This window comes from Chiloscyllium plagiosum, unplaced genomic scaffold (genome assembly GCF_037043375.1).
Source record: "Chiloscyllium plagiosum isolate Xiang-an unplaced genomic scaffold, Cpla_swu_hap1 HiC_scaffold_1, whole genome shotgun sequence".
Taxonomy (NCBI): Eukaryota; Metazoa; Chordata; class Chondrichthyes; order Orectolobiformes; family Hemiscylliidae; genus Chiloscyllium; species Chiloscyllium plagiosum.
In genome coordinates, this window is record NW_028270139.1 from 163,534,096 (window position 1) to 163,550,048 (window position 15,953).

Here is a 15,953-nt window from a genome sequence, read left to right on the forward strand (position 1 = left end):
AAATGGCCGCCCATACTAACCCCATTTCCCTGCACTCGACCCATATCCTTCTAATCCTTTCCTATCCATGTAGTTGTCCAAATGCCTTTTAAATGTTGTTAATGTACCTGCCTCAACCACTTCCCCTGGCAGCTCATTCTATTTGCATACCACCCTCTGTGTAAAAAAGTTGTTCTTAGGTTCCCTTTAATTCTTTCCCATCCAAGCTTAAACTGATGCCCTCTAATCCTCGATTCCCCAAACCTGGGAAAAGATTCAGTGCATTCACCATATCCATGCCTCTCATGATCTTATACACTTCTTTCAGATCCCCCTCAGTTTCCAACTCTCCGAAGAGAAAGGTCCAAGCTTGTCCACCCTTTCCCTACAAATCAGACCATTCTGGACTCCCCCATCCCAGGGAAAAGACTTTGTCTATTTATCCTCTCCATGCCCCTCATGATTTTCTAAACCTATGTAAGGTCACCCCTCAGCGTGCGATGCTCCAGTGAAAACAGCCCCAGCCTATTCAGCCTCTCCCTATAGCTCAAACTCTCCAACCCTGGTAACACCCTTTTAAATGTTTTTGGAACCCTTTCAAGTTTCAGAATATCTTTGCTATAGTGGGGAGACCAGAACTGAATGCATGATTCCAAAAGTGGCCTAAACAATGTCTTGTACAGCCGTAACATGACCTCCCAACTCTGAGACTCATTGCACTCACCAAGAGAGGCAGTGTGCCAAATGCCTTCTTCATTATCCTGTCTACCTGGGGCTCCACTTTCAATGAAGCCTTAGTGGCGTGGAGGAACCATGGGAATGCAAAGGTTCTGCTTAGGCAAAGCCAGGAAAAATAACTAACCAAGCACTTTGAGAGGGACAGAACTGAAGTGTAATGGAGTCAAGCTTAGAAGAAATTGAGGACTGCAGATTCTGCAGGTCAGAGTTAAAAAGAGTGGTGCTGGAAAAGCACAGCAGGTCAGGCAACATCCGGGGAGCAGGAGAGTCGACGTGTCGAGCATCAGCTGTTCATCAGGAATGCTGGGTGGGGTGTGTGTGTGTGTGTGTGTGTGTGTGTCTGTGTGTCTGTGTGTGTCTCTGTGTCTGTGTCTGTGTGTGAGTCTGTGTGAGTGTGTGTGTGTCTGTGTGTGTCTCTGTGTCTGTGTCTGTGTGTGAGTCTGTGTGAGTGTGTGTGTGTCTGTCTGTGTGAGTGAGTGTGTGTCTGTGTGAGTGTGTCTGTGCGTGTGTCTGTGTGAGTGTGTGTGTATGTGTCTGTGTGTATGTGTCTGTGTGAATATGTGTGTGTCTGTGTGTGTGTTTGTTTGTCTGTCTGTCTGTGTGTGTCTGTGTGTCTGTGTGTCTGTGTGTCTGTGTGTCTGTGTGTGAGTCTGTGTGAGTGTGTGTCTGTCTGTCTGTGTGAGTGAGTGTGTGTCTGTGTGAGTGTGTCTGTGCGTGTGTCTGTGTGAGTGTGTGTGTATGTGTCTGTGTGTATGTGTCTGTGTGAGTATGTGTGTGTGTTTGTCTGTGTTTGTGTGTGTGTCTATGTGAGTGTGTATGTCTGTCTGTGTGTCTGTGTTCTGTGTGTATCTGTGTGTCTATGTGTGTGTGTCTGTGTATTTGCGTGCGTGTGTGTCTGTGTTCTCTGTGTGTGTGTCTGTGTGTTTGCGTGTGTGTGTGTCTGTCTGTCTGTGTGTTCTGTGTGTGTGTCTGTGTGTTTGCGTGTGTGTGTCTGTGTGTGTGTCTGTACGTCTATGTGTGTGTCTGTGTGTCTGTGTCTGTGTGTTTGCGTGTGTGTGTGTCTGTCTGTCTGTGTGTTCTGTGTGTGTGCCTGTGTGTTTGCGTGTGTGTGTCTGTGTGTGTGTGTGTGTGTGTGTGTCTGTGTCTATGTGTGTGTGCACATGCCAAAGGGGGTTAAAAGATAAATGGGAGAGGAATGAGCCTGGGGGGAAGGTAGCCTGGAAGGCGATAGGTAGGTGAAGGTTGGGGGGTGATGGTGATAGGTCAGAGAGGAGGGTGGAGCGATAGGTAGGAATGAAGATGGACAGGTAGTGGATGGTTGGATCTGGGATAAAGTGGGGGCATGGGAAATGAGGAAACTGGTGAAATTAACTTTGATCCTGTGTGGTTGGGGGGGTCCAAGGCGGACGATGAGGTATTCTTCCTCCAGGCGTTAGGTGGTCAGGGTTTGGCAGTGGAGGAGGCCCAGGACCTGCATGTCCTTGGGGGAGGTGGGAGGAGGAGTTGAAGTGTTCAGCCACAGGGTAGTGAGGTTGATTGGTGTGGGTGTCCCAGAGATGTTCTCCGAAACATCCGACAAATTGGCTTCCTGTCTCCTGGGAGCAGATACGACGGAGGCTGAGCAATTAGGAGTAAGCCTTCGAATCCGCCACATCTGCTCCCAGGAGGACCAATTCCACCATAGGACATCCCAGATGGCCTCCTTCTTCAAAGACTGCAATTTCCCTCAACAATGCCCTCCAGCACATCTCCTCCACTTCCCACACCTCTGCCCTTGAACCCCACCCCTCCAATCACAACAAGGATAGAACACCCCTAGCCTCACCTTCCACCCCACTAACCTCTGGATACAGCTCATTATCCTCCGCCATTTCCAACACCTACAAATTGACGCCACAACCAGGAATATATTTCCCTCCTCACTTCTATCTGCGGTCTGCAGAGACCATTCCCTCCGCGACTCCCTTGTGAGGTCACATCACCCCCAACACACCCTCCCCTCTCGGCACCTTCCCCTGCCACCACAAGAAATACAAAACCTGCACCTCCCCCCTCACCTCCACCCAAGACCCTAAAGGATCCTTCCACATCTGGCAGAGATTTCCTGCACCTCCACACGTCATCTACTGTGTCCGTTGCTCTCGATGTGGTCTCCTCTACACTGGAGAGACAAGACACCAACTTGCGCATCATTTCAGAGAACATCTCTGGGACACACGCACTAAACAGGCCCGTGGCTGAACACTTCAACTCCCCCTCCCACTCTGCTGAGGAGGTGGGCCTCCTCCACTGCCAAACCCTAACCACCCGACGCCTGGAGGAAGAACAGCTCGTCATCCACCTCAGGACCCTGCAACCACACGGGATCAATGGTGACTTCACCAGTTTCCTCATTTCGCCTCCGCCCCCACCTTATCCCAGATCCAACCCTCAGCACCGCCCTCTTAAACTGTCCTACCTGCCCATTTTCCTTCCCACCTATCCGCTCCACTGTCCTACCACCATCACTCCCACTTATCGCATTCCCAGCTACCTTTCCCCCAGCCCAACCCCCGTCCCATCTATCTCTCAGCCCCACAAGCCTCATTCCTGATGAAGAGCTTATGACCAAAATGTCGACTCTCCTGCTCCTCGGATGCTGCCTGGCTGGCTGTGCTTTTCCAGCACCACACTCCTCGACACTGAAGTCATGCTAAACCTGTATTGAATCATGACACTACAGTACTACACTATACTACAGCACCACTGGCTACTGTGCTGTTAAAAACATTGCCAAGAAAGGTTACAGAGGTGGTACTAGAGACGTGTGGGTCTATATACAGTAGGCTGACATGCTGGGCTCTCCACCCTTGGGAAAAGGAGGCTGAGAGGTCAGCTCTCATAAATCTTTCCAACTTGTGGAAGGTTTTGATGGAGGGGAGACGGAGAAAGTGTTTCCTCCTGCATCTTGGGTCATCAATCCCAGAAAATATCCAGGGAAAAGTGCCAAAGAAAATCCAAAGGGAACCTCAGGAGAAACCTCTTCAGCTAAAGAGCAGTGAGAATTCGGAATTCCCTGCCAAAGAGCTGACAGGAATGTTATCGACATGGAGAAGTGGGACAAACATCGAGGGAGAAGGGTGTAAGAGGGTTACACTAAGGCCAGATGGGAGGATACTCAAATGGAGCACTGGCCCCAGCATGGGCAGCTTGGGCTGAGTGGTCTGTTCCTGTGATGTGCAGCCCAAGAAATCTTATATAAACCCCGATGAATGTGTTAGCGTGCTTTAACAACCCAATAAACTCATTAGAGTCCTTCCAAACTAAAGGGTTTTGGAGTCCCTTTGAAACCCAGTTGAATTGACTCCTCCTCTGGCCATTAATTTGGGGTCCATCTGAAAGGGCAATCTGAGGTAGCACCATTCTGGAGTTACTCTCAATGAAGGCCTCTCCTTCTCAACCTCTCCCCTCGTCTGAGGCATGGTGACCCTCAGGCTTAACCATCACCGGTCACCCCTCTCTCTAACGGCGGATCAGGCCTAATGTTCACCAGGGAGGCAGCAATTGTGTGGTGCGGTGGCCCAGTGGTTAGCACTGCTGCCTCACAGCACCAGGGGACCCGGGTTTGATCCCAGGCTCGGGTGACTGTCTGTGTGAAGTGTGCACGTGGGCTTCCTCTGGTTTCCTCCCACAATCCAAAGATGAGCAGGTTAAGTGAATTGGTCATGCTAAGTTGCCCACAGTGTTCAGGAATGTGTGGGTTGGCACATTAGTCGGGGTAAATGTAGGATGATGGTGGGTTTTTCTTTGGAGAGATGGTGCACACTTGTTGGGCTGAAGGGCCTGTTTCCACACTGTAGGGATTCTGTGATTTTACCTTTACTGGAACATTAGAGTGAGAGAAAACTTACACTCTGTAACTGACTCAAAAGTCTTCAAATAGAAGTTGAAAAGGTTAAGGAAGTACACCTAAAGCATAGATTTGTGTGGTTCGGTGGTAATGTCCCTGACTCTCAAACTGAGGAAGCATAGGTTCACAACCCCACCTTTCCTCAGAGGGGCATTGTAACATGTCTGAGCAGTTTGACTAAAAATAATTGCCATAGCTTTGCTCCAAATGACTTCAACCAAAAGAACATACAACTGTATCCTTCCAAAACTCTGCCTCATCAAATTTACTGGCAACAACTTAATAGCCTTTTATTTTAGCAGTTCTATTCTTAGAAGCTCTCTCGTAGGAGTAAGCGAAAGTCACCACAGCATAGGGCTGCTTTCTCATGAGTGAGAGAGAGAGAGAGAGAGAGAGAGAGAGAGACAGAGAGAGGTGACGGGTGGTGGTTTAACCTGAGGGTCATCACAACTCAGGCAGGGGATTGAGAATGAAACTCCTTCAAGGTTATCTTAGGCAGTGCGGGAGATGAACCCACATTGCTAGCATCCCTTTGCACTGCAGACCAACTGCCCAGTTAACTGGACCCTAACCCCCACCCCCTCCTGTAACACACCAGCACAGACAACCTGGCTTTGTTTAATCGGAGGAGTCTATTCTGTTCCACTCTGACGTTGGCTTTCATCAAAAGCACTGCTTGGATTCGTAGGGTAACAGTGACCCCTTGTGGTGTATTTAACTTACAGACAGGCCACGTGAAAAGAAATCATTCAGAACAGAAACGCAGAAATTAGGTGCTGGAGTGGGCCATTCGGCCCTTCGAGTCTGCATCACCATTCAATATGAAAATTGGCTGACTGACAGGAAGCTCCCGGATGGCAGGCAGTGACCAGTGTGGTACCACAAGGTACGGGTGCTGGGACTGCAGCTGTTTACAATGTACATTAATGATATAGATGAAGGTATTACAAGTAATATTAGCAAATTTGCTGATGATACAAAGCTGGGTGGCAGGGTGAAATGTGAGGAGGATGTTCGGAGAATACAGGGTGACCTGGACAGGCTAGGTGAGTGGACGGATGCATGGCAGATGCAGTTTAATGTGGCTAAATGTGTGGTTATCCACTTTGGTGGCAAGAACAGGAAGGCAGATTACTATCTAAATGGAGTCAAGTTAGGTAAAGGGGCAGTACAACGAGATCTGAGTGTTCTTGTACATCAGTTAATGAAAGCAAGCATGCAGGTACAGCAGGTAGTGAAGAAGGGTAATAGCATGCTGGCCTTCATAACAAGAGGAATTGAGTATAGAAGCAAAAAGGTCCTTCTGCAGCTGTACAGGGCCCTGGTGAGACCGCACCTGGAATATTGTAAGCAGTTTTGGTCTCCAAATTTAAGGAAAGACATTCTGGCTACTGAGGGAGTGCAGCGTAGGTTCACTAGGTCAATTCCCCGAATGGCGGGACTGTATGTTGAAAGATTGGAACGACTGGGCTTGTATACGCTTGAGTTTAGAAGACTGAGAGGGGATCTGATTGAGACGTATAAGATTATTAAAGGATTGGACACTCTGGAGGCAGGAAGCATGTTTCCGCTGATGGGTGAGTCCCGAACCAGAGGACACAGTTTAAAAATAAGGGGTAGGCCACTTAGAACAGAGTTGAAGAGAAACTTCTTCACCCAGAGAGTGGTGAATGTATGGAATGCTCTGCCCCAGAAGGCAGTGGAGGCCAAGTCTCTGGATACTTTCAAGAAAGAATTGGATAGAGCTCTTAAGGATAGTGGGATCAAAGGTTATGGGGATAAGACAGGAACAGGATACTGATTGTGGATGATCAGCCATGATCATAATGAATGGTGGTGCTGGCTCGAAGGGCCGAATGGCCTACTCCTGCACCTATTGTCTATTGTCTAGTGTCTATTGATCATGACTGATCATGCAATCTCAGTATCCCACTCTCTCCCCATACCATGTCTAGCTCCCTCTTGAATATATCTAATGAACTGGCCCCAACAGCTTCCTGTGGGAGAGAATTCCACAGGTTCACAACTCTCTGATGGAAGAAATTCTTCCTCATCGCAGTCCTGGATGGGATTACCCCATAAGGGAGATTTTGCATCGTTTGGTCAGGATATCTGAAATTGCTTCACACTTTCTCAAGCACATTCACCACTGCATTGCAAAAGGTGCAGCAGCTAATTTATGCACAGCAAGATCCAACAACAGGAATGTCGCCTGCTGTTGTTTGGGATACAATTACAGCACAGGGCTCTGGGAAGGAATCTGCCTCCTTAAATCTTCTTCAAAACCGTAGTCCTGGGGGGGGGTTTTGAACAGTTTCGGGTGCTTTATCTCGGGAAAGGTGCACTGGCTTGGAGTCAGTCCAGAGAGAGTTCACGCAGCTGATCCCAGGTATGGAGGGTCTGTCTTATGAAGAGAGGGTTGGGTCTGTACTTAGTCAAGTTCAGACGAATGACAGGCGACCTTATTGAAACATGCAAGATTGCTTGGGGTCTTGACAGGTTAGATGTGGAAAAGTTGTCTCCCCTCGTGGGGGAGTCTGGGACCTGAGGGCATCATCTCAGAATAAGGGGTTACATTGTGAAGACAGAGAGGAGGAGGAATTTCTTCTCTCAGAGGGGAGTGAATCTGTGGAATTCTTTACCACAGAGGGGCAGGGTCCTTTAGCATTCAATATTCAAGGCTGGGATAGGCAGATTTTTAATCAGGAAGCCAATCAAGTGGTTATGGTAAGGAAGTTGTGGATTATCAGATCAGGCATGAATGGTGCAGCAGACTTCATGGGCTGAATGAGCAGGAAAATCGACGTTTCAGGCAAAGGCCCTTCATCAGGATTCCTGAAATGTCGATTTTCCTGCTCCTCGGATGCTGCCTGACCTGCCGTGCTTTTCCAGCACCACTCCAATTTTGACTCTAATCTCCAGCATCTGCCGTACCCACTTCGGCCTCAATGGGCTGAATGGCCTACTTTGGCTCCTACAGCTTTAATTCACTCAATGGGACAGATGGTCTAATGAGCGACAGTTCCCTCTGACACTGCAGCTCTCCCTCAGGGCTGTACTGGGCATTTTGATCTGAATGATTCTGTAATTGAAAGGAATGATGCCCAGTCCGGGAATGACATTGACCTTAAGGCCATAAGAGATAGTAGCAGGATTAGGCCATTCAGCCCATCGAGTCTTCTCCACCATTCAATAGTGGCTAATATGTTTCTTAAGGCGAAAGTGAGGACTGCAGATGCTGGAGATCAGAGTCGAGAGTGTGGTGCTGGAAAAGAACAGCAGGTCAGGCAGCAACCGAGGAACAGGGGAATTGGCGTTTTGGACAAAAGCCCTTCATCAAATGTTTCTCAACCCAATTCTTCTGCCTTTCCCCTGTATCCCTTGATCCCCTTACCTCTCGGTCTTAAATACACTCAATGACTTGGCCTCCCCAGCCCTCTGTGACAATGAGTTCCACAGATTCCCCACCCTCTGGCTGAAGACATCCCTCCTCATCTCAGTTCTAAAGGCTCATCCCCTCACTCTGAGGCTGTGTCCTCGGGTCCTAGTCTTTCCTACTGATGGAAACATCTTCCCCATGTCCACTCTGTCCAGGCTTCTCTGTATTCTATAAGTTTCAAAGGCCTCCTGAAAATCCAAATAGATCACATCCACTGGCTCTCCTTTGTCTAATTTGCTTGTTGCATTCTCAAAGAATTCTAACAGATCTATCAGGCATGACCTCCCATTGACAAAGCCGTGCTGACTCAGCCCTATTTTACCATGCGCTTCCAAATACTCCGCAATCTCATCCTTAAAAATGGACTCTAAAATATTTCCAATGACCGATATCTGGCTAACCGACCTATAATTTCCTGTCTTCTGTCTCCCTCCCTTCTTAAACGGGGGAGGGGGCGGGGGGTTACATTTCTAATCCTCTGGGAACCTCCCTAACTCCAGTGATTCCTGAAAGATCACCACCAACATCTCCACAAAACAAACTCTTGCAATCTTCTTATACAATACCAGCCAGCTTAATATCATATTTCATCTTCTTCACACGTATTGCTTTTTTAATGATCTGGTTTTTGAAATCTTCCCGATCCTCTGGCTACCCACTAACCTTCACCATGCGGTGTGCTTTGTCTTTTATTTTTATGCTATCTCTGCCTTCCTTGTCAGCCACGGTTGCCTCATCCTCCCCTTAGTGTGTTTCTTCTTCCTTGGGATGAGTTTCTCCTGAATTACCCCCAGGAACCCCTGCCATTGCTGCTCTAAGAGACTCAGAGTCCGACAGCACAGAGTTCTACACCCTTCGGCCTAAAGTGGTCCATGCCGATCAAAATGTCCGCCCATGCTAACCCCATTTCCCTGCACTCGGTCTATATCCTTCTAATCCTTTCTTATCCATGTATTTGTCTTTTAAATGTTGTTAATGTACCCGCCTCAACCACTTCCCCTGGAAGCTCATTCCATATGTGTAAAAAAGGTTTCCCCTAGGTTCCCTTTTATTCTTTCCCCTCTAACCTTAAACTGATGCCCTTTAATCCTCGATTCTCCAATCCTGGGAAACACTGATTGCATTCACCCTATCCAGGCCTCTACACTTTTATAAGATCCCCCCTCAGTCTCCTACGCTCTGAAGAAAAAAAGGTCCTAGCTTGTCCAACCTCTCCCTATAACTCGGGCTGCTGAGTCCTGGCGACATCCTTGTAAATTTCTTCTGCACACTTTCCAGTTTAATAACACCCTTCCTACAACAAGGTGACCAAAACTGAACACAATACTCCAAGTGCAGCCTCACCAACGTCCTGCACAACTGCAACATCACTTCCCAACTTCTATACTGGTTGGGAAACTGGCCTCCTTGGAATGTGAGAGGTCCAGGAACTCCTATAAAGGGGACTGTGCACCTCCCTGCCCCCACTCCCTGCGGTTAACGCACCCCAGTCTGTGTAGCCCCAGCGGCCTCACCTTGCGGAGTGCGTCCATCTGTTGAAGGTCCCTCCTGCGCATTCGGACCCAACGGCGCCGTCTGTTTGTGTGGTACATCTTCTCTGCTGGGGCCCAGGACTTGGGTTTCCGATCGGGTGGGATGGTGAATCCATACTCCCAGCCTGTGGAGAGGGAAAGATGACAGGGGTAAATCGGAGCTGGAACAATCCCCCACCCACAATTCCACCCTCAACCCCTGCCACCCTTACACCCCAATCACTCTATTCCCCTTATAACAACATTCAAGGCGATGGGCCAAGTGCAGGGAAGGGGTGGGGGGGGGGGGGGGGGGGGGGGGGGGTCGGGGGGGGTGGGGCTGATGTAGGTGATAGGAGAAAGTTCAGACTGCAGATGCTGGAGAGTCAGAGTTGATAAAGAGTGGTGCTGGAAAAGCACAGCAGGTCAGGGAGCAGGAGAGTCGACGTTTCGCGCATAACCCTTCTTCAGGACTGGGGAGGGGGAAGGGAGCAGAGAGGCCCGCACGGGCCCCAGCGATGCCCGTTTCTTTGTTGGGTACGTGGAACAATCCATACACCGGCACCATGCCCCACCTCTTCCTCCGCTACATTGATGACTGTATTGGCTCCCACGAGGAGGTTGAACAGTTCATCAACTTCACAAACCCCTTCCACCCCGACCTCAACTTCACCTGGACCATCTCGGACACCTCCCTCCCCTTCCTGGACCTCTCCATCTCCATCAACGGTGACCGACTCAACACGGACATTTATTACAAACCCACTGACTCCCACAGCTACCTGGACTAACCTCCTCCCACCCTGCCTCCTGTAAAAACGCCATTCCTTATTCCCAATTCCTCCGCCTCCCAGGAGGCACAATTCCACTTCCGAACATCCAAGATTGCCTCCTATTTCAAGGACTGCAATTTTCCCTCCCACATGATCAATGGAGCCCCCAACATGTCTCCGCCCCTTCCTGCACCTCCACCCTTGAACCCCACCCCTCCAACTGCAACAAGGACAGAGTCCCCCTGCTGTTCACATTCCACCCCACTAACGCATGGAGTGTCAGAAATAAGAGTGACGAACTTAGAGCATGGGTCAGTACTTTGGGCTATGATGTTGTGGCCATAACGGAGACGTGGGCTTCACAGGGGCAGAAATGGTTGCTGGATGTTCCAGGGATTAGAACGTTTAAAAAGAACAGGGAGGGTGGAAAAAGAGGAGGGGATGTAGCATTGCTAATCAGACAGTGCATCACAGCTACTGAAACGAAGGTTGTTGAGGAAGGTTTGTCTACTGAGTCAGTATGGGTGGAAGTTAGGAACAGCAAGGGAGCAGCCACCGCACTGGGGGTTTTCTACAGACCCCCTAATAGCAGTAGGGAGATTGAAGATCTCATAGGCGGGCAGATTCTGAAAAAATGCAGAAGTAGCAGGGTTGTTGTTATGGGTGATTTCAACTTTCCCAATATTGACTGGAACCTCCTTAGTGCAGATGGTTTGGATGGTGCCGTTTTTGTCAGGTGTGTTCAGGAGGGTTTCCTTTCTCAGTATGTAGACAGGCCGACGAGGGGAGAGACCATTTTGGATTTGGTGTTCGGCAATGAGCCAGGACAGGTGTCAGATCTCACGGTGGTAGAGCACTTTGGTGACAGTGACCACAACTGCCTCACATTTACCATAGCCTTGGAGAGGGAAAGGAGCAGTTACCGAGGGAAGATATTTAATTGGGGAAAAGGAAACTATGGCGCTATCAGACAGGAGTTGGGAAATACAGACTGGGAGCAATTGTTCCACAGAAAGGGTGTAGCAGACATGTGGAGACTGTTTAAGGAGCAGTTGTTGTGAGTGATGCACGAATTTGTCCCTCTGAGAGAGGTAAGAAGGGGTAGGTTTAAGGAACCTTGGATGATGAGAACAGAGGAGCTCCTCGTCAAAAGGAAGAAGGCAGCTTACGTAAGGTGGAGGAAGCAAGGATCCAGCACAGCGTTAGAGGATTACAGGCTTGTTAGAAAGGAGCTCAGAAATGGACTGTGGTGGGCCAGGAGGGGGCACGGAGAAGGCTTGGCAAGAAGGATTAGGGAGAAGGCATTTTACTCATACGTGAAGGAGAAGAGAATGATCAGGGAGAAGGTAGGGCCGATCAGGGATAGCAGAGGGAACTTGTGCGTGGAGTCTGAGCGGATAGGGGAAGCCCTAAATGAGTTTGTTGTTTTGGTTATCACTAAGGAAAGGGACCTTGTTGTGAATGAGAACTTAGAGGAGCTGGGATACAGGCTTGACCAGATCAAGATTGATGAAGTTGATGTGCTGGAAATTTTGGAAAACATTAAGATTGATAAGTCCCCAGGGCCAGACCAGATTTATCCCAGGCTGCTCCGGGAAGCGAGAAAGGAGGTTGCTAAGCTGCTGGTGAGGATCTTTGCCTTCTCACTCTCTGGAGGCTTGGAAGGAGGTGAATGTTGTTCCTCTTTTCAAGAAGGGGAATAGAGAAATCCCTGGCAATTACAGACCAGTCAGTCTTATGTCTGTGGTCAGCAAGGTTTTGGAAAGAATTCTGAGGGATACGATTTATGACTATTTGGCAAAGCGTAGTGTGATTAAAGGCAGTCAGCAAGGCTATGTGAGGGGCAGGTCATGCCTCACAAATCTTATTGAGTTCTTTGAGGAGGTGACAAGACAGGTAAACAACGGTTGAGCAGTGGATGTGGTGTATATAGACCTCAGCAAGGCATTTGACAAGGTTCCCCATGGTAGGTTCATTCATAAAGCTAGGAAGTATGGGATACAGGGAGATTTGGCTATCTGGATTCAGAATTGGCTGGCTGACAGAAGGCAGAGAGTGGTTGTAGATGGAAAGTATTATGCCTGGAGGTCAGTGGTGAGTGGTGTTCCGAGGGGTCTGTTCTTGGGCCTCTGCCCTTTGTAGTTTTTATAAGTGACTTGGATGAGGAGGTTGCGGGGTGGGTTAGTAAATTTGCAGTTGACACAAAGGTTGGAGGTGCCGATGATAGTATCGAGGGTGACTGCAGGCTGCAGTGCGACATAGACAGGTTGCAGAGCTGGGCTGAGAAATGGCAGATGGAGTTCAATTTGGATAAATGCAAAGTGATGCATTTTGGAAGGTCAAACTCGAATACTGAATATAGGATTAAAGACAGGATTCTTGGCAGTGTGGAGGAACAGAGGGATTTGGGTGTGCAAGTACATAGATCCCTCAAAGTTGCTACCCAAGTGGATAGGGTTGTTAAGAAAGCATATGGTGTTTTGGCTTTCATTAATAGGGTGATCGGGTTTAAGAGCCACGAGGTTTTGCCAGCTCTACAAGTCCCTGGTGAGTCCACACTTGGAATATTGTGTCCAGTTCTGGTCACCCTACTATAGGAAAGATACAGAGGCTTTGGAGAGAGTGCAAAGAAGGTTTACCAGGATGCTGCCTGGTTTGGAGGACTTGCCTTATGAAGAGAGGTTGAATAAGCCCGGAGTTTTCTCTCTGGAGAGAAGGAGGAAGAGAGGAGACCTGATTGAGGTGTACAAAATAATGAGAGGAATAGATAGAGTCAATAGCCAGAGACATTTCCCCAGGGCAGGATTGATTGGTATGAGAAGTCATAGTTTGAAGATATTAGGAGGAAGGTATAAAGGAAATGTCAGAGGCAGGTTCTTTACGCAGAGAGTTGTGAATGCATGGAATGTATTGCCAGCTGTGGTGGTGGAAGCAGAGTCATTGGGGACATTTAAGCGACTGCTGGACATGCACATGAGTTGAGGGGTGTGTAGGTTAAGTTATTATATTTCATATTAGGATTAAACCTCAGCACAACATCGTGGGCCAAAAGGCCTGTTCTGTGCTGTACTTTTCTCTGTTCTACGTTCTAATCTCCGGATACAGCCCATTATCCTCCGCCATTTCCGCCACTTACAGTCAGACTCCCCCACCTCCCCACTCCCGATGGCGATTAGACTGGTTTGGTATTGAGATTAAAGGGTATTGAGAGGCCTTTTTGTTTACATGTAAACAGGTGAGACTTCAGGCCCAAGTGGTCATGTTTTAGAAGGGACCTGTATAATGAAAGGGGAGTGGTCAGCCCTCTGGCTGAGCAGTTCGATCCAGAACTAGTTGGGAATTCAACAGTGGGCTGTGTGGAGACTCTCTCCTCCCTCTGCTCTTCTAACTTCAACCTATAAGCATCTGTTCTATTTTTTAACTGTATTTTAAGGGGGGTTGCTTGCAGGGACTGTTGTGTGGATTCGGAAAAGTATAATGAAGTCTAGTTTGGATGGACTGAGTTCTGTAGGGGTTCTTTATTCTGTTCTTTGTGTTTCACTGTGTAATTTTGTGAATAAATTTCTGTCTTTTTTAAAACCTAGTAGTCAACCTAGCTAACTTACTCTGGATAATTTCCTCTGTACACTTACCAAAACAAATTGCAAAGCTATGGTCTGGGTTGTCTGCTCAAGAATGTTTTGACTGGTCTGGCCCAGTCCAGAAAGCTTGTGTGCAATTCTGGTCTCCTTCCTATCAGAAAGGTGTTGTGAAACTTGAAAGGATTCAGAAAAGATTTACAAGGATGTTGTCAGGGTTGGAGGGTTTGAGCTACAGGGAGAGGCTGAACAGGTTGGGGCTGATAGCCCTGGAGCGTCAGAGGCTGAGGGGTGACCTTATAGAGGTTTACAAAATCATGAGGGGTATGGATAGGATAAATAGACAACGTCTTTTCCCTGGGGTCGGGGAGTCCAGAACTAGATGGCATAGGTTTAGGGTGAGAGAGGAGAGATACAAAAGGGACCTAAGGGGCAACTTTTTCACGCAGAGAGTGGTACGTGTATGGAATGAGCTGCCAGAGGAAGTGGTGGAGGCTGGTACAATTACAACATTTAAGAGGCATTTGGATGGGTATATGAATAGGAAGGGTTTGGACGGATATGGGCCGGGTGCTGGCAGGTGGGACTAGATTGGGTTGGGATATCTGGTCTGCATGGACGGGTTGGACCAAAGGGTCTGTTTCCGTGCTGTACATCTCTATGACTCTATGACTTTATAAACAAGGATATAAGTATCAGTTTCCAAGGAAGTATATTTTGCCCATCTCCAATCACTCGGGAGAAGGTGGTGGTGACCTGCCTTCTTGAACTATTGCCATCCGTGTCATGGAGCTAGGAAGTATGAGAAAAGGATTGGCAGTGAGGGAATGGCAATATATTTCCAAATCTGGTGGTGTATCTGCTGCCCTTGTCCTTTGAGATGGAAGTGGAGTGTGTTGGAAGTTGAGATTTGGTGAATATCTACAGGGCATCTTCCAGAATCATAGGACTTTGAGGTTCTGGAATGGAATGATTTGGAGTTGAAGAAGACCTTATTCAGCTTCAATTTCAACAGCATGAAGGTCCAAGACTTTGCCACTGAGGGACGAAGGAAAGTGGATGATTCCTGTGGAGACATTCCAGATGAATTTGCTTTGTCCGAGTATCGACACCTACCTTGTTCATCCACAGCTCGGTTAAGGTCAGTGGACCATTCCACATCTTCCCATTTCCAGCCAATGGGACACTCGATATCATCCTTTGGTAACATTTTCTCTCCATTCTGCGATAAAAAGGAGTTTAATTACAGCGGTGCTTTTGGAAAGACTAATCAGAGCTGGACTTATAAACTTAATGGTAAGGTCCTCGGGATTGTTGTTGAACAAAGAGACCTTGGAGTGCAGGTTCATAGCTCCTTTAAAGTGGAGTCACAGGTAGATAGGACAGTGAAGAAGGTGTTTGGTATGCTTTCCTTTATTGGTCAGAGCATCGAATACAGGAATTAGGAGGTCACGTTGCGGCTGTACAGGATGTTGGTTCGGCCACATTTGGAATATTGTGTGCAATTCTGGTCTCCTTCCTATCGGAAAGAGGTTGTAAAACTTGAAAGGGTTCAGAAAAGATTTACAAGGGTGTTCAAAGTTAAAAAGCACACAACACCAGGTTATAGTCCAACAGGTTTAATTGGAAGCACACTAGTTTTCGGAGCGACGCTCCTTCATCAGGTGATTGTCCGAATCATGACTACAAGGATGTTGCCAGGGTTGGAGGGTTTAAGCTAGAGGGAGACGCTGAACAGGCTGGGGCTGTATTCCCTGGAGCGTCGGAGGCTGAGGGATGACCTTATAGAGGTTTATCAAATCATGAGGAGCCTGGATAGGGTAAATAGACAAGGTCTTTTCCTTGGGATGGGGGAGTTTAGAACTAGAGGGTATAGGTATAAAGTAAGAGGTGAGAGGGGAAAGATTAAAAAGGGACCTGAGGGGCAACATTTTCACACAGAGGGTAGCACGTGCATGGAATGAGCTCCCAGAGGAAGTGGTGGAGGCTGGTAGAATTACAAAATTTAAAAGGCATCTGGATGGATATATGAATAGGAAGGGTTCA

General features: G+C 48.1%; 1 protein-coding gene across 6 annotated transcripts in view; it reads right to left on the reverse strand.

Moving 5' to 3' along the window:
• dysf (dysferlin, limb girdle muscular dystrophy 2B (autosomal recessive)) overlaps nucleotides 1-15,953 on the reverse strand; it is a 407,686-nt gene that overhangs the window by 157,756 nt on the left and 233,977 nt on the right. For all 6 annotated transcript variants that reach the window (XM_087991921.1, XM_087991945.1, XM_087991926.1 and 3 more), the window contains 2 exons: nucleotides 15,024-15,129; nucleotides 9,560-9,702 (listed from right to left, as the gene is read on the reverse strand). In XM_087991921.1, coding sequence (XP_087848047.1) covers nucleotides 9,560-9,702; nucleotides 15,024-15,129 — 249 coding nt within the window. The remainder of the gene's footprint in view (nucleotides 1-9,559; nucleotides 9,703-15,023; nucleotides 15,130-15,953) is intronic.